The sequence below is a fragment of the Accipiter gentilis genome, unplaced genomic scaffold, assembly GCF_929443795.1.
Source record: "Accipiter gentilis unplaced genomic scaffold, bAccGen1.1, whole genome shotgun sequence".
Classification (NCBI taxonomy): Eukaryota; Metazoa; Chordata; class Aves; order Accipitriformes; family Accipitridae; genus Astur; species Astur gentilis.
The window spans coordinates 3,979,492-4,004,288 of record NW_026060868.1 but is presented as its reverse complement, the minus strand read 5'-3'; the positions used below and the strand labels follow the sequence as shown (position 1 = coordinate 4,004,288).

General features: G+C 54.7%; 1 protein-coding gene across 1 annotated transcript; it reads right to left on the bottom strand.

Annotated features, from left to right (window-relative positions):
- Positions 1 to 6,893: 6,893 nt before the first annotated feature.
- Positions 6,894 to 10,680, bottom strand: LOC126037001 (endogenous retrovirus group K member 8 Gag polyprotein-like). Its single transcript, XM_049797215.1, has 2 exons — positions 9,189 to 10,680; positions 6,894 to 8,150 (listed from the first exon to the last, which is right to left on the bottom strand). The coding sequence occupies exon 1, from the start codon at positions 10,652 to 10,654 to the stop codon at positions 9,191 to 9,193; it is 1,464 nt and encodes a 487-aa protein (XP_049653172.1). The 5' UTR covers positions 10,655 to 10,680; the 3' UTR covers positions 6,894 to 8,150; positions 9,189 to 9,190.
- Between the last annotated feature and the right edge of the window lie 14,117 nt (positions 10,681 to 24,797).

The window sequence follows — 24,797 nt, the reverse complement described above, 5'->3', positions numbered from 1 at the left end:
GCTATCCCTACCTGATGCTCCGCATTAGGCTTGGCACCCATAACCGATGTTCTGGGGTAGTAGCGGTCCCCCACTGTTACTCTGCGGTACTATCGGTACACCCACCGTTACTCCGAGGTAGTACGTGAACCCTTACTGGTTCACTGGGTTACTCCTGCTGACTTTACGGGTGCGCGGTGTAGACCAGACATTCCTACCTGACCCTCCGTGTTAGGCCCGGTATCCCTACCTGATGCTCCGTTGTTGGCCTGGCACCCATACCTGATATTCTGGGGTAGTACCGGTACCCCCACCGGTACTCTGCAGTAGTATCGGTACACCCCCCGGTACTCCAGGGTAGTACCTGAACCCTTACTGGTTCGCTGCAGTACACCTGCTGAACTTACGGGCGCGCGGTATAGACCAGACATTCCTACCTGACCCTCCAGGCTAGGCCCGGTATCCCTACCTGATGCTCTGCGGTAGGCCTGGCCCCCTACCCAACAATCTGGGTTAGTACCGGTACACCCACTGGTACTCCGCAGTAGTTTTGCTATACCCACCGGTACTCCAGGATTGCACCGGAACACTTACTGGTGCGCCCGGGTAGACCTGCTGACCCTACGGGCGCGACGCTTTACGCCCAACCTTCGTACATGACCCGCCGGGTTAGGCCCGGTATCCCTACCCTATGTTTCGAGGTAGAACCGGTTCCCCCACCAGTACTCTGGGGTTGGAACGGAACCCTTTGTGATGCGCCAGAGAACACCAGCTGTCTTTTCGTGCGCGCTGGACTAGACCCGGCCTCCCTACCGGACCCCACAGGTTAGACCAGGAATCCCTACCTGATGCTCCGCATTAGGCTTGGCACCCATAACCGATCTTCTGGGGTAGTAGCGGTACTCCCACCGTTACTCTGCGGTAGTATCGGTACACCCACCGGTACTCCAAGGTAGTACCTGAAACCTTACTGGTTCACTGGGTTAGTCCTGCTGAGTTTACGGGTGCGCGGTGTAGACCAGACATTCCTACCTGACCCTCCGTGTTAGGCCCGGTATCCCTACCTGATGCTCCGTTGTTGGCCTGGCACCCATACCTGATATTCTGGGGTAGTACCGGTACCCCCACCGGTACTCTGCAGTAGTATCGGTACACCCACCGGTACTCCAGGGTAGTACCTGAACCCTTACTGGTTCGCTGCGGTACATCTGCTGAACTTACGGGCCCGCGGTATAGACCAGACATTCCTACCTGACCATCCAGGCTAGGCCCGGTATCCCTACCTGATGCACCGCTTTAGGCTTGGCACCCATACCCGATGTTCTGGAGTAGTAGCGGTACCCCCACCGTTACTCTATGGTAGTATCGGTACACCCACCGGTACTCCGAGGTAATACGTGAACCCTTACTCGTTCACTGGGGTACACCTGCTGAATTTGCGGGTGCGCGGTGTAGACCAGACATTCCTACCTGACCCTCCGTGTTAGGCCCGGTATCCCTACCTGATGCTCCGTTGTTGGCCTGGCACCCCTACCTGATATTCTTGGGTAGTACCGGTACCCCCACCGGTACTCTGCAGTAGTATCGGTACACCCACCGGTACTCCAGGGTAGTACCTGAACCCTTACTTGTTCGCTGCAGTACACCTGCTGAACTTACGGGCCCGCTGTATAGACCAGACATTCCTATCTGACCCTCCAGGCTAGGCCCGGTATCCCTACCTGATGCTCTGTGGTAGGCCTGGCCCCCTACCCAACAATCTGGGTTAGTACCGGTACACCCACTGGTACTCCGCGGTAGTTTTGCTATACCCACCGGTACTCCAGGATTGTACCGGAACTCTTACTGGTGCACCGGGGTACACCTGCTGACTCTACGGGCGCCCCGCTTTACGCCCACCCTTCCTACCTGACTTGCCGGAGTAGGCCCGGTATACGTACCCGATGTTTCGAGGTAGAACCGGTTCCCCCACCAGTACTCCTGGGTTAGAACGGAACCCTTTGTGATGTTCCAGAGAACACCAGCTGTCCCTTCGTGCGCGCTGGACTAGACCCGGCCTCCCTACCGGACCCCACAGGTTAGACCCGGTATCCCTACCTGATGCTCCGCATTAGGCTTGGCACCCATACCCGATCTTCTGGGGAAGTAGCGGTACCCCCACCGTTACTCTGCGGTAGTATCGGTACACCCAGCGGTACTCCGAGGTAGTACGTGAACCCTTACTGGTTCACTGGGGTACACCTGCTGACATTACTGGCGCGCGGTGTAGACCAGACATTCCTAGCTGACCATCCGTGTTAGGCCCGGTATCCCTACCTGATGCTCCGTTGTTGGCCTGGCACCCCTACCTGATATTCTTGGGTAGTACCGGTACCCCCACCGGTACTCTGCAGTAGTATCGGTACACCCACCGGTACTCCAGGGTAGTACCTGAACCCTTACTTGTTCGCTGCAGTACACCTGCTGAACTTACGGGCCCGCTGTATAGACCAGACATTCCTATCTGACCCTCCAGGCTAGGCCCGGTATCCCTACCTGATGCTCTGTGGTAGGCCTGGCCCCCTACCCAACAATCTGGGTTAGTACCGGTACACCCACTGGTACTCCGCGGTAGTTTTGCTATACCCACCGGTACTCCAGGATTGTACCGGAACTCTTACTGGTGCACCGGGGTACACCTGCTGACTCTACGGGCGCCCCGCTTTACGCCCACCCTTCCTACCTGACTTGCCGGAGTAGGCCCGGTATACGTACCCGATGTTTCGAGGTAGAACCGGTTCCCCCACCAGTACTCCTGGGTTAGAACGGAACCCTTTGTGATGTTCCAGAGAACACCAGCTGTCCCTTCGTGCGCGCTGGACTAGACCCGGCCTCCCTACCGGACCCCACAGGTTAGACCCGGTATCCCTACCTGATGCTCCGCATTAGGCTTGGCACCCATACCCGATCTTCTGGGGAAGTAGCGGTACCCCCACCGTTACTCTGCGGTAGTATCGGTACACCCAGCGGTACTCCGAGGTAGTACGTGAACCCTTACTGGTTCACTGGGGTACACCTGCTGACATTACTGGCGCGCGGTGTAGACCAGACATTCCTAGCTGACCATCCGTGTTAGGCCCGGTATCCCTACCTGATGCTCCGTTGTTGGCCTGGCACCCATACCTGATATTCTGGGGTAGTACCGGTACCCCCACCGGTACTCTGCGGTAGAATTGGTACACCCACCGGTACTCCAGGGTAGTACCTGAACCCTTACTGGTTCGCTGCAGTACACCTGCTGAACTTACGGGCGCGCGGTATAGACCAGACATTCCTACCTGACCCTCCAGGCTAGGCCCGGTATCCCTACCTGATGCTCTGCGGTAGGCCTGGCCCCCTACCCGACAATCTGGGGTAGTACCGGTACACCCACCCGTACTCCGCGGTAGTTTTGCTATACCCACCGGTACTCCTGGCTTGTACTGGAACACTTACTGGTGCGCCGGGGTACACCTGCTGATCCTACGGGCGCCCCGCTTTACGCCCACCCTTCCTACCTGACCCACCGGAGTAGGCCCGGTATACGTACCCCATGTTTCGAGGTAGAACCGGTTCACCCGCCAGTACTCCTGGGTTAGAACGGAACCCTTTGTGATGTTCCAGAGAACACCAGCTGTCCCTTCGTGCGCGCTGGACTAGACCCGGCCTCCCTACCGGACCCCACAGGTTAGACCCGGTATCCCTACCTGATGCTCCGCATTAGGCTTGGCACCCATAACCAATCTTCTGGGGTAGTAGCGGTACTCCCAGCGTTACTCTGCGGTAGTATCGGTACACCCACCGGTACTCCGGGATAGTACGTGAACCCTTACTGGTTCACTGGGTTACTCCTGCTGACTTTACGGGTGCGCGGTGTAGACCAGACATTCCTACCTGACCCTCCGTGTTAGGCCCGGTATCCCTACCTGATGCTCCGTTGTTGGCCTGGCACCTGCAAGTCAGGATCTACATTATTAAATACAACAACCGATTTTTATATATTTCAAACAGACAATAAACGATATGTGACTTACACTGATTGGCACAGCGGTTAATCACCTAATACATATTACAAAAGTTGAGCTCATGATTGGTTGACATCTAAGTTCGGCTTGACCTTTCTCGCGGTTAATTTTTGCTTGCTTGCAGCATTCTTCCTCTTTCTAAATCCTACTCCTACATCCTGCTTCTATAGCACATGCTTATCTTTAGTTACAAAATCAGTCCTCCAAGAAGAAACCGTCCTTGGTCCCCATGGGTGTAACAGTCTGCTTACAGATTGTGCAAGTTACGAGACGCTAGGTTGAGCACGTCCTTCCTAATCAGCTCTATCTCGCTGTCAGCAAGAGAGACCAGGCTGCCCCCGACATCTCCCCCTTCTTGTTGCACAGTAAGGACCTTTTTCACTGAGCTGGCTATTAGGTTCTGTACACATTGCAAGAAACAGGGTAAACAAAGTAACAAATGAATAAAAACGACTAGAGCATACACAATTATTTTTACAAGGCTTCTTAACCATCCTGATAGGCCCCAACCCCCAAACAGTTTGTCCAGCCAATCCCAACCATCGTCTTGGCGGAGTTTGGAAACCCCATCCTTGAGTTGCTGTATACTAGCGTGAATTGATTCAGAATGATCTGAAAGGTTCATACAACACATGCCGTCAAAATCCTCACAGCCATGGCCTTGTGCCAAAAGCAAAAAATCTATAGCGGCTCTATTTTGCAAGGTAGCATGGCGCACACTATCTACATCTAATAAAAGACCAGACAGTGCCTGACTAGTAGCATTAGTTTGCTTTGCAAGCCAACAACCTAATTTATCTAAAGTCGCCAAAGCTTTGCCAGCAGCAGCTCCAGGTAATAAAAGCGAGGCTACATAACGCTGACTAAAAGACCAAAAATCCACCTTATCATTACAGTCGGGGGTATAGGCATGAACAGTACGCCTTGCTCTGTGAGAGAGACGGTGTTGTAAAATTGAAGAGGTGTTAGGATTTAATACTGAGAGGCGTCCAAGACTACAGGGGCCTCCCCTTATGTGAGAGGGGATAACAGGCCAAGCTCTATCCCCACAGATAAAAAATATTCCTGGGGGTAGTAAAAGGGGGGCATTAGCAGATTTAGACAAATTTGAGGCTGTATAATTGCACCAAATACTAGCATTTCGAAAAATGGGATGAACGGGAGAGACATCCCATGCTTTGGACTGATTTTTTCCTGTGTAATTGAATTGCACACAAAAATCCATCTTGGTTGACCCTAAAAGTTCGATTTCTTGGGGTTCCAAAGCAGCAAGTGGAAGCTGGGGAGTCCATATGTCCCAGCATTCTGTTACATTTTGAGATACATTGCTAGGTGGGAACAGTGTCTGGAGGTTCTCAGGTATCGGCCAACGCTCCAAAGGCAATCCTACAAGGCATGTTGAAAAGGGGTTACTAGGGGAGGCTGTGGCTAGACACAACGTGTCTTGTCCGGTGAGATTTGCCAGCGTTACCCATACATTAACCTTGGGTAATGCCGGTGGGAAAGGGTCGCCCAATGTGTTTCCTGTCACCACTACGATTAGACTCACGATCCAGAGAGCCATAATCATTGCAGCAATGGAAATAGCGATCACTATTTAGTGACTCGTGTCCAGTAACAGTCAAAAGTCTGGCAATGCTAACTTCTTTTTCTAAACAAGACTCACACCAGCGTCCAGCAAGTGTAGCCCGACGCCACCACTTTTTCGCACAAGTATAACATTCACACAAAACCCAAGGGTCACAATTTTTACAGAACCCACAAGTAATTTCTGCAATAAACAGTTCTCGATACTTATTCATGTAATTTCTTCTTCGACTGTGATGTTTTGTTCCTCCAGCGTTGTTTTTTCTCCAGGCAGTTCTCCAGGTAGTTCTTCTGTCTGCTGTCCAAAATTCTGGTTGGAGCACCCCGACCCCTCTCCAGCTGGTTGCAGCAGGGATTCACGAAAAGGTCGTACATTCTTCGCAGGAATCCATCTAGGCCCTTTCTCTGTAGAGACACAAGCATAACCTCTGCCCCATGTAATAAGGGGATAAGGTCCCATAACTTTACCTGTTTCTGGATCTCGGATCAGCACTGGTGGCTTGACTCGCAGTTCAAGCGAAGTGTTCATATTAAAATGGCGAACTATAGGAGGATTACTATCTATCAAAGAACAATTCAGAAAATTAAAAACATATAGAGCTTTCTGTAAGCGTTCCTCGGGGGTAACGGTCCCTATTCCCCCTTTTTGTTGTTGTAATAATCGCTTTAGAGATTGATGAGAGCGTTCAATTAAGGATTGACCTGTAGGGGAATGAGGGATACCCGTAATGTGACTGATCCCCCAAGAACTCAAAAATTTTTTAATTGCAGTTGAGGTATATGCAGGGCCATTGTCTGTTTTAATTTGAGAAGGTATGCCTAAAGTGGCAAAAGCACGCAGCAGATGTCGTTGAACATCGCGCGCTCTTTCTCCAGTATGACAAGAGGCGAATAACGCCCCAGAAAAGGTGTCAATAGAGGAGTGAATATATTTTAAATGGCCAAACTCTGAGAAATGAGTGACATCGGTCTGCCAGAGTTGCAAACTCTGCAATCCTCTGGGATTAACTCCTCCTGCTACTGTTGGGAATGAGTGCCTTTGACAATCGGGACACACAGCAATTATATTGGTTGCCTGCTGAGTAGTAAGGCCAAATTGCCGCTTAAGCCCACCAGCATTTTGGTGAAAAAAGGCGTGGCTGAGTTTGGCTTGTGCTATGCGGTCTGGCAATACCTGTACCGGTAACGTAAGCATGTCGGCTTGCCCGTTCCCTTCTGCTATAAAGCCAGGTAAAGAAGTGTGAGATCTGACATGCATAATAAAATAAGAGTGAATACGAGAATCTAAAAGGAAAATAAGCTCCTGTATCAAAGCAAACAATACAAAATGCGAAACATTTCGTAACACAGACGCCTCAGCTCGTTCAACAATCCCTGCAACATAAGCTGAGTCAGTAATGATATTAAGAGGTATGGACCACTTTTTAAAGGCTCGGACGACGGCAGTCAGTTCGACAATTTGGGGGGATCCCGGCACTGTTTCTATGTCTGATTCCCATTGCTCGCGTCGGTCATTCCACCAAAGGATAACAGATTTGTGAGACTTCCCAGACCCATCTGTAAAAACAGTAAGAGCTTGTAAAGGCTGGTCACTTCTCTTTGGTTTGGGTACGAGCTGGAAATCAGTATTAAACAATTTATGAGAAGGTGGGTGAGAAGTGAGCTGACCTGTATAACCAGCTATCGCTATACAAAAGGCTTCTGACTGTTGGTGAAGCCACTGTAAATAATCACTAACCACAGGCAAGTAAATACAAGTAAAGTCCATCCCAGACAACATTAACAAGCGCCGTCTGGCACGAATAATCAAGGATGCAAACATTTCGTGCTGTGTTAAGATGGTTTTCGTGGGTTGATTCGGTAAAAACACCCATTCAATGATAAGCAATGGATCAGACTCCTGCAAGTCCCATTGAAATATCAAGGCGTGAGGCTGTCGAGCAGGATTCAAAATGATCAAAAGAAAAGGTAACTCAGGGGCATATCGATGTGCCTGTCTTAGGGTAATGGCTGTAGCAACCTTTTGTAAGGAATCAACGGCTGCAGAGTTGAGAGCGCGGGGGGAACATAAGTCTGTGCTCCCTTTAAGCAGATCAAATAAAGGACTTAAATCTGCATTGGAAATTCCCAACAAAGGTCGGACCCAATTAATTGTTCCCAGCAACTTTTGCACATCATGCAAATTCCTTACGTCTGCTTGGATCTGTAAAGGCTGTGGGACTATAGTTTGAGCTCGTATGCGCCAGCCTAGATATTTCCATGGTGGTATGTTCTGAACCTTTTCCGGCGCAACACAAAGTCCTGCTGAGTTAACAGCAGTTATGACAAGGGCCACAGCTTTCTCCATGACCTCGTGATGTTGTGCTGCCACCAGAATATCATCCATGTAATGGTACAGTAAGACACAGGGCATCTCTGTTCTAACAGGGCTAAGGACCTTGGCTACATACCATTGGCATATTGTGGGGCTGTTCTTCATTCCTTGTGGTAGCACAACCCACTGATATCTCTGCAATGGAGCTTGCATGTTGACGCTTGGAACTGAAAAAGCAAATTTAGGAGCATCGTCTGGGTGCAAGGGGATATTAAAAAAGCAATCCTTGAGATCAATGACTGTCAGAGACCAGTCCCGGGGGATCATTGTGGGAGAAGGAAGCCCTGGTTGTAGGGCCCCCATGTCTTCCATAGCGTCATTAATTTTTCTGAGGTCATGGAGCAAGCGCCACTTGCCAGTTTGTTTTTTAATCACAAAAACAGGCGAATTCCAGGGGCTTACAGAGGGCACAACATGTCCTTTAGATACCTGTTCATTAACTAATTCTTCCAGGGCGCGAAGCTTTTCCAGTGGCAGGGGCCATTGATCCACCCAAACAGGGGTATTAGTTTTCCAAGTCAATTTCAGGGTGTCGCGCACCTCAATGGCCCCTCCTAAAAATGTGTTTGAATAGACATTCCCCATTGCGACAGCACATCACGTCCCCATAAGACCATAGGCACAGGTAGTACAAAGGGCTTAACAGAGGCCACATGCCCCTCCGGGCCCTGTATCTGAATGAGCTCTAGGCTCTGGTGACTACTTCCAGCACCTCCGATTCCTGCTAAAGTCTGGGAAACATTGGCCAGAGGCCATTGTGGAGGCCATTTAGCCTGGGAGATCACCGTAACATCGGCTCCCGTGTCAATGATCCCGTTTAGTACTACTCGTTGTTCCCCGCGGGAAAGGGTACATTGATACACGGGTCGCTTCTGTGAAATAGACTGCACCCATAAAATTTGCGGGTCGCCTGTCGACCCAAAGCTCCCCTGTCTTTGTTGAGGTTGAGCAACCATGGGGGAGCCCGTTCCTTTAGGAATCAAAATTAATTGCGCTATACGACTGCCCTTGGGTATGGTGCAGGGGGGAAACGGGGTCCATGCCATAATTTTAATTTCATTGTTACTATCAGAATCAATAACCCCTGGTAATACAAAAAGCCCCGATAGGGTCGTAGAAGACCTTCCCAGTAATAACGCTTGTGTGTCTGGGGGTAGAGGCCCCGAAATATTTGTTGACAATAGATGAACCGAGGAGTCAAGTACCGTTACTGTGTGGCTGGTTGCCAGGTCCAGCCCGGCGCTCCCGGCTGTGGCTGGGCGGAGACTTGAGGCACTGCCACATCCCTCTGCGGCAGCGGAGGTGCTGGCTGCGGAACTTGTGTCTGCGTGCGCCGCTGTCCCGCGCTCCGCGACCGGTTTCCCTGTATCGGTTGTCCCTGGGAGTCATACTTAGAGCGACATTGGTTAGCATAATGGCGCCCTTTTCGGCACCTAGGGCAAATCCCCGGCGCCTGGGGCTTGGTTCTGGCGTTAGTAGCCACACAATTCTTTTTCAAATGGCCAGGTTTGCCACAACCATAACAAACCCCGGGGCCAGTCGTGCCGCGCATGGCAGCAAAGGCAGCGGCCATTGCTTCAAATTTATGATCTACAGTGCCAATTCTATTACAGGCTTCCACCATTTCCACGAGAGAGGGATTAGGGTTTGGAAGGGATTTCAATAATTTCTTACAATCCGCATTGGCATTTTCCACAGCTAACTTTAACAACAAAATCTCCCGCGCCTCCACATTATCTATCTGGCGCTCTAAGGCCTGCTTTAATCGGTCAATAAACTGCATGTAAGACTCCCGAGGTTCCTGAGTAATAGTGGTAAAAGCCTTTTGTGGCTTTTGAGAGTCAGGGATCTTAAGCAGAGCCTTTCTCGCTTCATTCCACGTTGCATCAAGCGCCTCCCGCGGGATATCCCTCGCCTGAGCCACCGGGTCCGTGTGCTGGCCAGTACCCGTGAGATGCTCAATAGTCAATGCGGCGAGAGCTGGATTATTGTGGCCCACATAGGTTAGTAAAAGTGTCTGGAGTCCCCCCCTCCATTGCGATTCCCACAGCGAATACTGTGTGGGGGTTAACAGCAACTGTGCGAGGGATTTAAGATCATGCGGAGTCATTACATAAGTATCTAAGACAGAGGACAACAAACTCGCGAAATATGGGGAAGAGAGGCCATGCTCGGTGACTATGCGGCGCAACTCCTTCACCACAGGGAAGGATAATGCCTCCCATTGAGCCCCCCTCCCCTGATAAATAACGGGAGCAACTATTTTTTTTGCAATTTGCAAATCTCCCTCCTTCAGAGCTTGTCGTCTAATATTTGCCCACACGTCCTGAGGATCAGGAGGGTAAAGATCTGGCTCCTCTTCTGGGTCCACTGGTCCTGGATCAAAAGGCTCATCCCCTGGGGGGTACTTGGCGGCACCCACCTCAAAAGGCTCCGAGGTCTTCTTATCGACTGGGAGATCTTTCCCTTCTTTAATGTCTTTACTTTTAACGGTCTCCTGAGCCTTCAGGGTTTCAAAAATAGTCCTCCACCACGGGACCATACGCTGTGCTTCAGCATTCCCTGTTGTAGCCGCGTCCCACAACTTAACCCCCACATCATCCCAAAGATCAGTCGTAAATATACTGGAAGCAGTTACTGTGGGGATTTTCACTTGTACCCACTTAAGCATAACCTTAAGATCTTGCCCAGAGAGATTCTTCTAAAGTTTTTTAAGAAGGGCTTTCATAAGTTCGTATACGTCCCTCTCAGGGGAAGACACCTGACTCCCCATGTTTCCCACAGCTCACCTCACAACTCTGGAGGGATTCTTAATGCCGGCTCCTGCTTCCTTTCAGCAGCTCATTCAAAGTTCTGTGGGACTCGCAGCATGCCACGCAGATAGGTGGTTATCACGTCGGGGTCACCAATTTGCCGCGATTGAGAGAAGGAGACCCAGCTTGATGCAAGTCAGGATCTACTTTATTAAATACAACAACCGATTTTTATATATTTCAAACAGACAATAAACGATATGTGACTTACACTGATTGGCACAGCGGTTAATCACCTAATACATATTACAAAAGTTGAGCTCATGATTGGTTGACATCTAAGTTCGGCTTGACCTTTCTCGCGGTTAATTTTTGCTTGCTTGCAGCATTCTTCCTCTTTCTAAATCCTACTCCTACATCCTGCTTCTATAGCACATGCTTATCTTTAGTTACAAAATCAGTCCTCCAAGAAGAAACAGTCCTTGGTCCCCATGGGTGTAACAGTCTGCTTACAGATTGTGCAAGTTACGAGACGCTAGGTTGAGCACGTCCTTCCTAATCAGCTCTATCTCGCTGTCAGCAAGAGAGACCAGGCTGCCCCCGACAGGCACCCATACCAGATATTCTGGGGTAGTACCGGTACCCCCACCGGTACTCTGCGGTAGAATTGGTACACCCGCCGGTACTCCAGGGTAGTACCTGAACCCTTACTGGTTCGCTGCAGTACACCTGCTGAACTTACGGGCGCGCGGTATAGACCAGACATTCCTACCTGACCCTCCAGCCTAGGCCCGGTATCCCTACCTGATGCTCTGCGGTAGGCCTGGCCCCCTACCCGACAATCTGGGGTAGTACCGGTACAACCACTGGTACTCCGCGGTAGTTTTGCTATTACCACCAGTACTCCTGGATTTTACCGGAACACTTACTGGTGCGCCGGGGTACACCTGCTGATCCTACGGGCGCCCCGCTTTACGCCCACCCTTCCTACCTGACCCGCCGGAGTAGGCCCGGTATACGTACCCGATGTTTCGAGGTAGAACCGGTTCCCCCACCAGTACTCTGGGGTTGGAACAGAACCCTTTGTGATGCGCCAGAGAACACCAGCTGTCCCTTGGTGCGCGCTGGACTAGACCCGGCCTCCCTACCGGACCCCACAGGTTAGACCCGGTATCCCTACCTGATGCTCCGCATTAGGCTTGGCACCCATAACCGATCTTCTGGGGTAGTAGCGGTACCCCCACCGTTACTCTGCGGTAGTATCGGTACACCCACCGGTACTCCGAGGTAGTACGTGAACCCTTACTGGTTCACTGGGTTACTCCTGCTGACTTTACGGGTGCGCGGTGTAGACCAGACATTCCTACCTGACCCTCCGTGTTAGGCCCGGTATCCCTACCTGATGCTCCATTGTTGGCCTGGCACCCCTACCCGATATGCTGAGGTAGTACCGGTACCCCCACCGGTACTCTGCAGTAGTATCGGTACACCCACCGGTACTCCAGGGTAGTACCTGAACCCTTACTGGTTCGCTGCAGTACACCTGCTGAACATACGGGCGTGCGGTATAAACCAGACATTCCTACCTGACCCTCCAGGCTAGGCCCGGTATCCCTACCTGATGCTCTGCGGTAGGCCTGGCCCCCTACCCGACAATCTGGGGTAGTACCGGTACACCCACTGGTCATCCGCGGTAGTTTTGCAATACCCAACGGTACTCCTGGATTTTACCGGAACACTTACTGGTGCGCCGGGGTACACCTGCTGATCCTACGGGCGCCCCGCTTTACGCCCACCCTTCCTACCTGACCCGCCGGAGTAGGCCCGGTATACGTACCCGATGTTTCGAGGTAGAACCGGTTCCCCCACCAGTACTCTGGGGTTGGAACGGAACCCTTTGTGATGCGCCAGAGAACACCAGCTGTCCCTTCGTGCGCGCTGGACTAGACCCGGCCTCCCTACCGGACCCCACAGGTTAGACCAGGAATCCCTACCTGATGCTCCGCATTAGGCTTGGCACCCATACCCGATCCTCTGGATTAGAAGCGGTACCCCCACCGTTACTCTGCGGTAGTATCGGTACACCCACCGGTACTCCGAGGTAGTACGTGAACCCTTACTGGTTCACTGGGTTACTCCTGCTGACTTTACGGGTGCGCGGTGTAGACCAGACATTCCTACCTGACCCTCCGTGTTAGCCCCGGTATCCCTACCTGATGCTCCGTTGTTGGCCTGGCACCTCTACCCTATATTCTGGGGTAGTACCGGTACCCCCACCGGTACTCTGCAGTAGTATCGGTACACCCACTGGTACTCCAGGGTAGTACCTGAACCCTTACTGGTTCGCTGCAGTACACCTGCTGAACTTACGGGCGCGCGGTATAGACCAGACATACCTACCTGACCCTCCAGGCTAGGCCCGGTATCCCTACCTATTGCTCTGCGGTAAGCCTGGCCCCCTACCCGACAATCTGGGTTAGTACCGGTACACCCACCCGTACTCCGCGGTAGTTTTGCTATACCCACCGGTACTCCTGGATTTTACCGGAACACTTACTGGTGCGCTGGGGTACACCTGCTGATCCTACGGGAGCCCCGCTTTACTCCCACCCTTCCTACCTGACCCGCCGGAGTTGGCCCGGTATACGTACCCGATGTTTCGAGGTAGAACCGGTTCCCCCACCAGTACTCTGGGGTTGGAACGGAACCCTTTGTGATGCGCCAGAGAACACCAGCTGTCCCTTGGTGCGCGCTGGACTAGACCCGGCCTCCCTACCGGACCCCACAGGTTAGACCCGGTATCCCTACCTGATGCTCCGCATTAGGCTTGGCACCCATACCGGATGGTCTGTTGTAGTAGCGGTCCCCCACTGTTACTCTGCGGTAGTATCGGTACACCCACCGGTACTCCGAGGTAGTACGTGAACCCTTACTGGTTCACTGGGTTACTCCTGCTGACTTTACGGGTACGCGGTGTAGACCAGACATTCCTACCTGACCCTCCGTGTTAGGCCCGGTATCCCTACCTGATGCTCCGTTGTTGTCCTGGCACCCATACCTGATATTCTGGGGTAGTACCGGTACCCCCACCGGTACTCTGCAGTAGTATCGGTACACCCACCGGTACTCCAGGGTAGTACCTGAACCCTTACTGGTTCGCTGCAGTACACCTGCTGAACTTACGGGCGCGCGGTATAGACCAGACATTCCTACCTGACCCTCCAGGCTAGGCCCGGTATCCCTACCTGATGCTCTGCGGTAGGCCTGGCCCCCTACCCGACAATCTGGGGTAGTACCGGTACACCCACTGGTACTCACTGTAGTTTTGCTATTACCACCAGTACTCCTGGATTTTACCGGAACACTTACTGGTGCGCCGAGGTACACCTGCTGATCCTACGGGCGCCCCGCTTTACGCCCACCCTTCCTACCTGACTCGCCGGAGTAGGCCCGGTATACGTACCCGATGTTTCGAGGTAGAACCGGTTCCCCCACCAGGACTCTGGGGTTGGAACGGAACCCATTGTGATGCGCCAGAGAACACCAGCTGTCCCTTCGTGCGCGCTGGACTAGACCCGGCCTCCCTACCGGACCCCACAGGTTAGACCCGGTATCCCTACCTGATGCTCCGCATTAGGCTTGGCACCCATAACCGATCTTCTGCGGCAGTAGCGGTACCCCCACCGTTACTCTGCGGTAGTATCGGTACACCCACCGGTACTCCGAGGTAGTACGTGAACCCTTACTGGTTCACTGGGTTACTCCTGCTGACTTTACGGGTGCGCGGTGTAGACCAGACATTCCTACCTGACCCTCCGTGTTAGGCCCGGTATCCCTAACTGATGCTCCGTTATTGGCCTGGAACCCCTACCCGATATGCTGGGGTAGTACCGGTACCCCCACCGGTACTCTGCAGTAGTATCGGTACACCCACCGGTACTCCAGGGTAGTACCTGAACCCTTACTTGTTCGATGCAGTACACCTGCTGAACTTACGGGCGCGCGGTATAGACCAGACATTCCTACCTGACCCTCCAGGCTAGGCCCGGTATCCCTACCTATTGCTCTGCGGTAGGCCTGGCCCCCTACCCGACAATCTGGGGTAGTACCGGTACACCCACTGGTACTCCGCGGTAGTTTTGCTATTACCACCAGTACTCCTGGATTTTACCGGAACACTTACTGGTGCGCCGGGGTACACCTGCTGATCCTACGGGCGCCCCGCTTTACGCCCACCCTTCCTACCTGACCCGCCTGAGTAGGCCCGGTATACGTTCCCGATGTTTCGAGGTAGAACCGGTTCCCCCACCAGTACTCTGGGGTTGGAACAGAACCCATTGTGATGCGCCAGAGAACACCAGCTGTCCCTTCGTGCGCGCTGGACTAGACCCGGCCTCCCTACCGGACCCCACAGGTTAGACCCGGTATCCCTACCTGATGCTCCGCATTAGGCTTGGCACCCATAACCGATCTTCTGGGGTAGTAGCGGTACTCCCACCGTTACTCTGCGGTAGTATCGGTACACCCACCGTTACTCCGAGGTAGTACGTGAACCCTTACTGGTTCACTGGGTTACTCCTGCTGACTTTACGGGTGCGCGGTGTAGACCAGACATTCCTACCTGACCTTCCGTGTTAGGCCCGGTATCCCTACCTGATGCTCCATTGTTGGCCTGGCACCCCTACCCTATATTCTGGGGTAGTACCGGTACCCCCACCGGTACTCTGCAGTAGTATCGGTACACCCACCGGTACTCCAGGGTAGTACCTGAACCCTTACTGTTTCGCTGCAGTACACCTGCTGAACTTACGGGCGCGCGGTATAGACCAGACATACCTACCTGACCCTCCAGGCTAGGCCCGGTATCCCTACCTATTGCTCTGCGGTAAGCCTGGCCCCCTACCCGACAATCTGGGTTAGTACCGGTACACCCACCCGTACTCCGCGGTAGTTTTGCTATACCCACCCGTACTCCTGGATTTTACCGGAACACTTACTGGTGCGCCGGGGTACACCTGCTGATCCTACGGGAGCCCGGCTTTACTCCCACCCTTCCTACCTGACCCGCCGGAGTTGGCCCGGTATACGTACCCGATGTTTCGAGGTAGAACCGGTTCCCCCACCAGTACTCTGGGGTTGGAACGGAACCCTTTGTGATGCGCCAGAGAACACCAGCTGTCCCTTCGTGCGCGCTGGACTAGACACGGACTCCCTACCGGACCCCACAGGTTAGACCCGGTATCCCTACCTGATGCTCCGCATTAGGCTTGGCACCCATAACGGATGGTCTGTTGTAGTAGCGGTCCCCCACTGTTACTCTGCGGTAGTATCGGTACACCCACCGGTACTCCGAGGTAGTACGTGAACCCTTACTGGTTCACTGGGTTACTCCTGCTGACTTTACGGGTGCGCGGTGTAGACCAGACATTCCTACCTGACCCTCCGTGTTAGGCCCGGTATCCCTACCTGATGCTCCGTTGTTGGCCTGGCACCCATACCTGATATTCTGGGGTAGTACCGGTACCCCCACCGGTACTCTGCAGTAGTATCGGTACACCCACCGGTACTCCAGGGTAGTACCTGAACCCTTACTGGTTCGCTGCAGTACACCTGCTGAACTTACGGGCGCACGGTATAGACCAGACATTCCTACCTGACCCTCCAGGCTAGGCCCGGTATCCCTACCTGATGCTCTGCGGTAGGCCTGGCCCCCTACCCGACAATCTGGGGTAGTACCGGTACACCCACTGGTCATCCGCGGTAGTTTTGCAATACCCAACGGTACTCCTGGATTTTACCGGAACACTTACTGGTGCGCCGGGGTACACCTGCTGATCCTACGGGCGCCCCGCTTTACGCCCACCCTTCCTACCTGACCCGCCGGAGTAGGCCCGGTATACGTACCCGATGTTTCGAGGTAGAACCGGTTCCCCCACCAGTACTCTGGGGTTGGAACGGAACCCTTTGTGATGCGCCAGAGAACACCAGCTGTTCCTTCGTGCGCGCTGGACTAGACCCGGCCTCCCTACCGGACCCCACAGGTTAGACCAGGAATCCCTACCTGATGCTCCGCATTAGGCTTGGCACCCATAACCGATCTTCTGGGGTAGTAGCGGTACTCCCACCGTTACTCTGCGGTAGTATCGGTACACCCACCGGTACTCCGGGGTAGTACGTGAACCCTTACTGGTTCACTGGGTTACTCCTGCTGACTTTACGGGTGCGCGGTGTAGACAAGACATTCCTACCTGACCCTCCGTGTTAGACCCGGTATCCCTACCTGATGCTCCGTTGTTGGCCTGGCACCCCTACCTGATATTCTGGGGTAGTACCGGTACCCCCACCGGTACTCTGCAGTAGTATCGGTACACCCCCCGGTACTCCAGGGTAGTACCTGAACCCTTACTGGTTCGCTGCGGTACACCTGCTGAACTTACGGGCGCGCGGTATAGACCAGACATTCCTACCTGACCCTCCAGGCTAGGCCCGGTATCCCTACCTATTGTTCTGCGGTAGGCCTGGCCCCCTACCCAACAATCTGGGTTAGTACCGGTACACCCACTGGTACTCCGCGGTACTTTTGCTATACCCACCGGTACTCCTGGATTGTACTGGAATGTTTACTGGTGCGCCGGGGTACACCTTCTGACCCTACGGCGTGCCGCTTTACGCCCACCCTTCCTACCTGACCCGCCGGAGTAGGCCCGGTATACCTACCCGATGTTTCGAGGTAGAACCCGTTCCCCCACCAGTACTCTGGGGTTGGAACGGAACCCTTTGTGATGCGCCAGAGAACACCAGCTGTCCCTTCGTGCGCGCTGGACTAGACCAGGCCTCCCTACCGGACCCCACAGGTCAGACCCGCTATCCCTACCTGATGCTCCGCATTAGGCTTGGCACCCATAACCGATCTTCTGGGGTAGTAGCGGTACCCCCACCGTTACTCTGCGGTAGTATCGGTACACCCACCGGTACTCCGAGGTAGTACGTGAACCCTTACTGGTTCACTGGGGTACACCTGCTGACCTTAGTGGCGCGCGGTGTAGACCAGACATTCCTAGCTGACCCTCCGTGTTAGGCCCGGTATCCCTACCTGATGCTCCGTTGTTGGCCTGGCACCCCTACCCGATATGCTGGGGTAGTACCGGTACCCCCACCGGTACTCTGCAGTAGTATCGGTACACCCACCGGTACTCCAGGGTAGTACCTGAACCCTTACTGTTTCGCTGCGGTACACCTGCTGAACTTACAGGAGCGCGGTATAGACCAGACATTCCTACCTGACGCTCCAGGCTAGGCCCGGTATCCCTACCTGATGCTCTGCGGTAGGCCTGGCCCCCTACCCGACAATCTCGGTTAGTAACGGTACTCCCACTAGTACTCCGCGGTAGTTTTGCTATACCCACCGGTATTCCTGGATTGTACCGCAATGTTTACTGGTGACCCGGCGTACACCTGCTGACCCTACGGGCGCGCCGCTTTACGCCCACCCTTCCTACCTGACCCGCCGGAGTAGACCCGGTATTCCTAACCGATGTTTCGAGGTAGAACCGGTTCCCCCACCAGTACTCTGGGGTTGGAACGGAACCCTTTGTGATGCGCCAGAGAACACCAGCTGTCCCTTCGTGCGCGCTGGACTAGACCCGGCCTCCCTACCGGACCCCACAGGTTAGACCCGTTATCCCTACCTGATGCTCCGCATTAGGCTTGGCACCCATAACCGATGTTCTGGGGTAGTAGCGGTACCCCCACCGTTACTCTGCGGTAGTATCGGTACACCCACCGGTACTCCGAGGTAGTACGTGAACCCTTACTGGTTCACTGGGTTACTCCTGCTGACTTTACGGGTGCGCGGTATAGACCAGACATTCCTAACTGACCCTCCAGGCTAGGCCCGGTATCCCTACCTGATGCTCTGCGGTAGGCATGGCCCCCTACCCGACAATCTGGGTTAGTACCGGTACACCCACTGGTACTCCGCGGTAGTTTTGCTATACCCACCGGTACTCCTGGATTGTACCGGAACACTTACTGGTGCGCCGGGGTACACCTGCTGACCCTACGGGCGTCCCACTTTACGCCCACCCTTCCTACCTGACCCGCCGGAGTAGGCCCGGTATACGTACCCGATGTTTCGAGGTAGAACCGGTTTACCCACCAGTACTCTGGGGTTGGAACGGAACCCTTTGTGATGCGCCAGAGAACACCAGCTGTCCCTTCGTGCGCGCTGGACTAGACCCGGCCTCCCTACCGGACCCCACAGGTTAGACACGGTATCCCTACCTGATGCTCCGCATTAGGCTTGGCACCCATAACTGATCTTCTGGGGTAGTAGCGGTACTCCCACCGTTACTCTGCGGTAGTATCGGTACACCCACCGGTACTCCGAGGTAGTACGTGAACCCTTACTTGTTCACTGGGTTACTCCTGCTGACTTTACGGGTGCGCGGTGTAGACCAGACATTCCTACCTGACCCTCCGTGTTAGGCCCGGTATCCCTACCTGATGCTCCGTTGTTGGCCTGGCACCCCTACCTGATATTCTGGGGTACTACCGGTACCCCCACCGGTAGTCTGCAGTAGTATCGGTACACCCACCGGTACTCCAGGGTAGTACCTGAACCCTTACTGGTTCGATGCAGTACACCTGCTGAACTTACTGGCGCGCGGTATAGACAAGACATTCCTGCCTGACCCTCCAGGCTAGGCCCGGTATCCCTACCTATTGCTCTGCAGTAGGCCTGGCCCCCTACCCAACAATCTGGGTTAGTACCGGTACACCCACTGGTACTCCGCGGTAGTTTTGCTATACCCACCGCTACTCCTGGATTGTACTGAAACACTTACTGGTGCGCCGGGGTACACCTGCTGATCCTACGGGCGCCCCGCTTTACGCCCACCCTTCCTACCTGACCCGCCGGAGTAGACCCGGTATACGTACCCCATGTTTCGAGGTAGAACCGGTTCCCCCACCAGTACTCTGGGGTTGGAACGGAACCCTTTGTGATGCGCCAGAGAACACCAGCTGTCCCTTCGTGCGCACTGGATTAGACCCGGCCTCCCTACCGGACCCCACATGTTAGACCCGGTATCCCTATCTGATGATCCGCATTAGGCATGGCACCCATAACCGATCTTCTGGGGTAGTAGCGGTACCCCCACCGTTACTCTGCGGTAGTATCGGTACACCCCCCGGTACTCCGAGGTAGTACGTGAACCCTTACTGGTTCACTGGGTTACTCCTGCTGACTTTACAGGTGCGTGGTGTAGACCAGACATTCCTACCTGACCCTCCGTGTTAGGCCCGGTATCCCTACCTGATGCTCCATTGTTGGCCTGGCACCCCTACCTGATATGCTGGGGTAGTACCGGTACCCCCACCGGTACTCTGCAGTAGTATCGGTACACCCACCGGTACTCCAGGGTAGTACCTGAACCCTTACTGTTTCGCTGCAGTACACCTGCTGAACTTACGGGCGCGCGGTATAGACCAGACATTCCTACCTGACCCTCCAAGCTAGGCCCGGTATCCCTACCTATTGCTCTGCGGTAGGCCTGGCCCCCTACCCGACAATCTGGGGAAGTACCAGTACACCCACTGTTACTCCGCGGTAGTTTTGCTATACCCACCGGTACTCCTGGATTGTACCGGAACCCTTACTGGTGCGCCGGGGTACACCTGCTGATCCTACGGGCGCGACGCTTTACGCCCACCCTTCCTACCTGACCCGCCAGAGTAGGCCCGGTATACGTACCCGATGTTTCGAGGTAGAACCGGTTCCCCCACCAGTACTCTGGGGTTGGAACGGAACCCTTTGTGATGTGCTAGAGAAGTACCAGCTGTCCCTAAATGCGTGCAGGACTAGACCCGGCCTCCCTACCGCACCCCACAGGTTAGACCCGGTATCCCTACCTGATGCTCCGCATTAGGCTTGGCACCCATACCCGATCTTCTGGGGTAGTAGCAGTACTCCCACCGTTACTCTGCGGTAGTATCGGTACACCCACCGGTACTCCGAGGTAGTACCTGAACCCTTACTGGTTCACTGGGTTACTCCTGCTGACTTTACGGGTGCGCGGTGTAGACCAGACATTCCTACCTGACCCTCCGTGTTAGGCCCGATATCCCTACCTGATGCTCCGTTGTTGGCCTGGCACCCATACCTGATATGCTGGGGTAGTACCGGTACCCCCACCGTTACTCTGCAGTAGTATCGGTACACCCACCGGAACTCCAGGGTAGTACCTGAACCCTTACTGGTTCGCTGCAGTACACCTGCTGAACTTACGGGCCCGCGGTATAGACCAGACATTCCTACCTGACCCTCCAGGCTAGGCCCGGTATCCCTACCTGATGCTCTGCGGTAGGCCTGGCCCCCTACCCGACAATCTGGGGTAGTACCGGTACACCCACTGGTACTCCGCGGTAGTTTTGCTATACCCACCGGTACTCCTGGATTTTACCGGAACACTTACTGGTGCGCCGGGGTACACCTGCTGATCCTACGGGCGCCCCGCTTTACGCCCACCCTTCCTACCTGACCCGCCGGAGTAGGCCCGGTATACCTACCCCATGTTTCGAGGTAGAACCGGTTCCCCCACCAGTACTCTGGGGTTGGAACGGAACCCTTTGTGATGCGCCAGAGAACACCAGCTGTCCCTTCGTGCGCGCTGACTAGACCCGGCCTCCCTACCGGACCCCACATGTTAGACCCGGTATCCCTATCTGATGATCCGCATTAGGCTTGGCACCCATACCCGATTATCTGGGGTAGTAGCGGTACCCCCACCGTTACTCTGCGGTAGTATCGGTACACCCACCGGTACTCCGAGGTAGTACGTGAACCCTTACTGGTTCACTGGGGTACACCTGCTGACATTACTGGCGCGCGGTGTAGACCAGACATTCCTACCTGCCCTCCGTTTTAGGCCCGGTATCCCTACCTGATGCTCCATTGTTGGCCTGGCACCCATACCTGATATTCTGGGGTAGTACCGGTACCCCCACCGGTACTCTGCAGTAGTATCGGTACACCCACCGGTACTCCAGGGTAGACCTGAACCCTTACTGGTTCGCTGCGGTACACCTGCTGAACTTACGGGCGCGCGGTTTAGACCAGACATTCCTACCTGACGCTCCACGCTAGGCCCGGTATCCCTACCTGATGCTCTGCGGTAGGCCTGGCCCCCTACCCGACAATCTGGGTTAGTACCGGTACACCCACTGGTACTCCGCTGTAGTTTTGCTATACCCACCGGTACTCCTGGATTGTACTGAAACACTTACTGGTGCGCCAGGGTACACCTGGGGATCCTGCGGGCGCACCGCTTTATGCCCACCCTTCCTACCTGACCCGCCGGAGTAGACCCGGTATTCCTACCCGATGTTTCGAGGTAGAACCTGTCCCCCCACCAGTACTCTGGGGTTGGAACGGAACCCTTTGTGATGCGCCCGAGAACACCAGCTGTCCCTTCGTGCGCGCTGGACTAGACCCGGCCTCCCTACCGCACCCCACAGGTTAGACCCGGTATCCCTACCTGATGCTCCACATTAGGCTTGGCACCCATAACCGATGTTCTGGGGTAGTAGCGGTACTCCCACCGTTACTCTGCGGTAGTATCGGTACACCCACCGGTACTCCGAGGTAGTACCTGAACCCTTACTGGTTCACTGGGTTACTCCTGCTGACTTTACGGGTGCGCGGTGTAGACCAGACATTCCTACCTGACCCTCCGTGTTAGGCCCGGTATCCCTACCTGATGCTCCGTTGTTGGCCTGGCACCCCTACCCGATATGCTGGGGTAGTACCGGTACCCCCACCGGTACTCTGCAGTAGTATCGGTACACCCACCGGTACTCCAGGGTAGTACCTGAAGCCTTACTGGTTCGCTGCAGTACACCTGCTGAACTTACGGGCCCGCGGTATAGACCAGACATTCCTACCTGACCCTCCAGGCTAGGCCCGGTATCCCTACCTGATGCTCTGCGGTAGGCCTGGCCCCCTACTCGACAATCTGGGTCAGTACCGGTACACCCACCAGTACTCCGCGGTACTTTTGCTATACCCACCGGTACTCCTGGATTGTACCGGAACACTTACTCGTGCGCCGGGGTACACCTGCTGACCCTACGGGCGCCCCGCTTTACGCCCACCCTTCCTACCTGACCCGCCGGAGTAGGCCCGGTATACGTACCCGATGTTTAGAGGTAGAACCAGTTCCTCCACCAGTACTCTGGAGTGGGAACGGAACCCTTTGTGATGCGCCAGAGAACACCAGCTGTCCCTTCGTGCGCGCTGGACTAGACCCGGCCTCCCTACCGGACCCCACAGGTTAAAACCGGTATCCCTACCTGATGCTCCGCATTAGGCTTGGCACCCATACCCGATCTTCTGGGGTAGTAGCGGTACCCCCACCGTTACTCTGCGGTAGTCTCGGTACACCCACCGGTACTCCGAGGTAGTACGTGAACCCTTACTGGTTCACTGGGGTACACCTGCTGACATTACTGGCGCGCGGTGTAGACCAGACATTCCTACCTGACCCTCCGTTTTAGGCCCGGTATCCCTACCTGATGCTCCATTGTTGGCCAGGCACCCCTACCCGATATGCTGGGGTAGTACCGGTACCCCCACCGGTACTCTGCAGTAGTATCGGTACACCCACCGGTACTCCAGGGTAGACCTGAACCCTTACTGGTTCGCTGCGGTACACCTGCTGAACTTACGGGCGCGCGGTATAGACCAGACATTCCTACCTGACGCTCCACGCTAGGCCCGGTATCCCTACCTGATGCTCTGCGGTAGGCCTGGCCCCCTACCCGACAATCTGGGTTAGTACCGGTACACCCACTGGTACTCCGCTGTAGTTTTGCTATACCCACCGGTACTCCTGGATTGTACTGAAACACTTACTGGTGCGCCAGGGTACACCTGCTGATCCTGCGGGCGCACCGCTTTATGCCCACCCTTCCTACCTGACCCGCCGGAGTAGACCCGGTATTCCTACCCGATGTTTCGAGGTAGAACCTGTCCCCCCACCAGTACTCTGGGGTTGGAACGGAACCCTTTGTGATGCGCCCGAGAACACCAGCTGTCCCTTCGTGCGCGCTGGACTAGACCCGGCCTCCCTACCGGACCCCACAGGTTAGACCCGGTATCCCTACCTGATGCTCCGCATTAGGCTTAGACCAATAACCGATCTTCTGCGGTAGTAGCGGTACCCCCACCATTACTCTGCGGTAGTATCGGTACACCCACCGGTAGTCCGAGCTAGTACGTGAACCCTTACTGGTTCACTGGGGTACACCTGCTGACATTACTGGCGCGCGGTGTAGACCAGACATTCCTACCTGACCCTCCAAGCTAGGCCCGGTATCCCTACCTATTGCTCTGCGGTAGGCCTGGCCCCCTACCCGACAATCTGGGGTAGTACCGGTACACCCACTGGTACTCCGCGGTAGTTTTGCTATACTGACCGGTACTCCTGGATTTTACCGGAACACTTACTCGTGCGCCGGGGTACACCTGATGATCCTACGGGCGCCCCGCTTTACGCCCACCCTTCCTACCTGACCCCCCTGAGTAGGCCCGGTATACGTACCCGATGTTTCGAGGTAGAACCGGTTCCCGCACCAGTACTCTGGGGTTGGATCGGAACCCTTTGTGATGTGCCAGAGAACACCAGCTGTCCCTGCGTGCGTGCAGGACTAGACCCGGCCTCCCTACCGGACCCCACAGGTTAGACCCGGTATCCCTACCTATTGCTCTGCGGTAGGCCTGGCCCCCTACCCGACAATCTGGGTTAGTACCGGTACTCCCAATAATACTCCGCGGTAGTTTTGCTATACCCACCGGTATTCCTGGATTGTACCGGAATGTTTACTGGTGCGCCGGGGTACACCTGCTGACCCTACGGGCGCGCCGCTTTACGCCCACCCTTCCTACCTGACCCGCCGGAGTAGGCCCGGTATTCCTACCCGATGTTTCGAAGTAGAACCCGTTCCCCCACCAGTACTCTGGGGTTGGAACGGAACCCTTTGTGATGCGCCAGAGAACACGAG

Bases quoted from the DNA above. Each gene is read 5' to 3' on its own strand.
- LOC126037001 (XM_049797215.1), bottom strand. From the start codon at position 10,654: ATGCTTAAGTGGGTACAAGTGAAAATCCCCACAGTAACTGCTTCCAGT.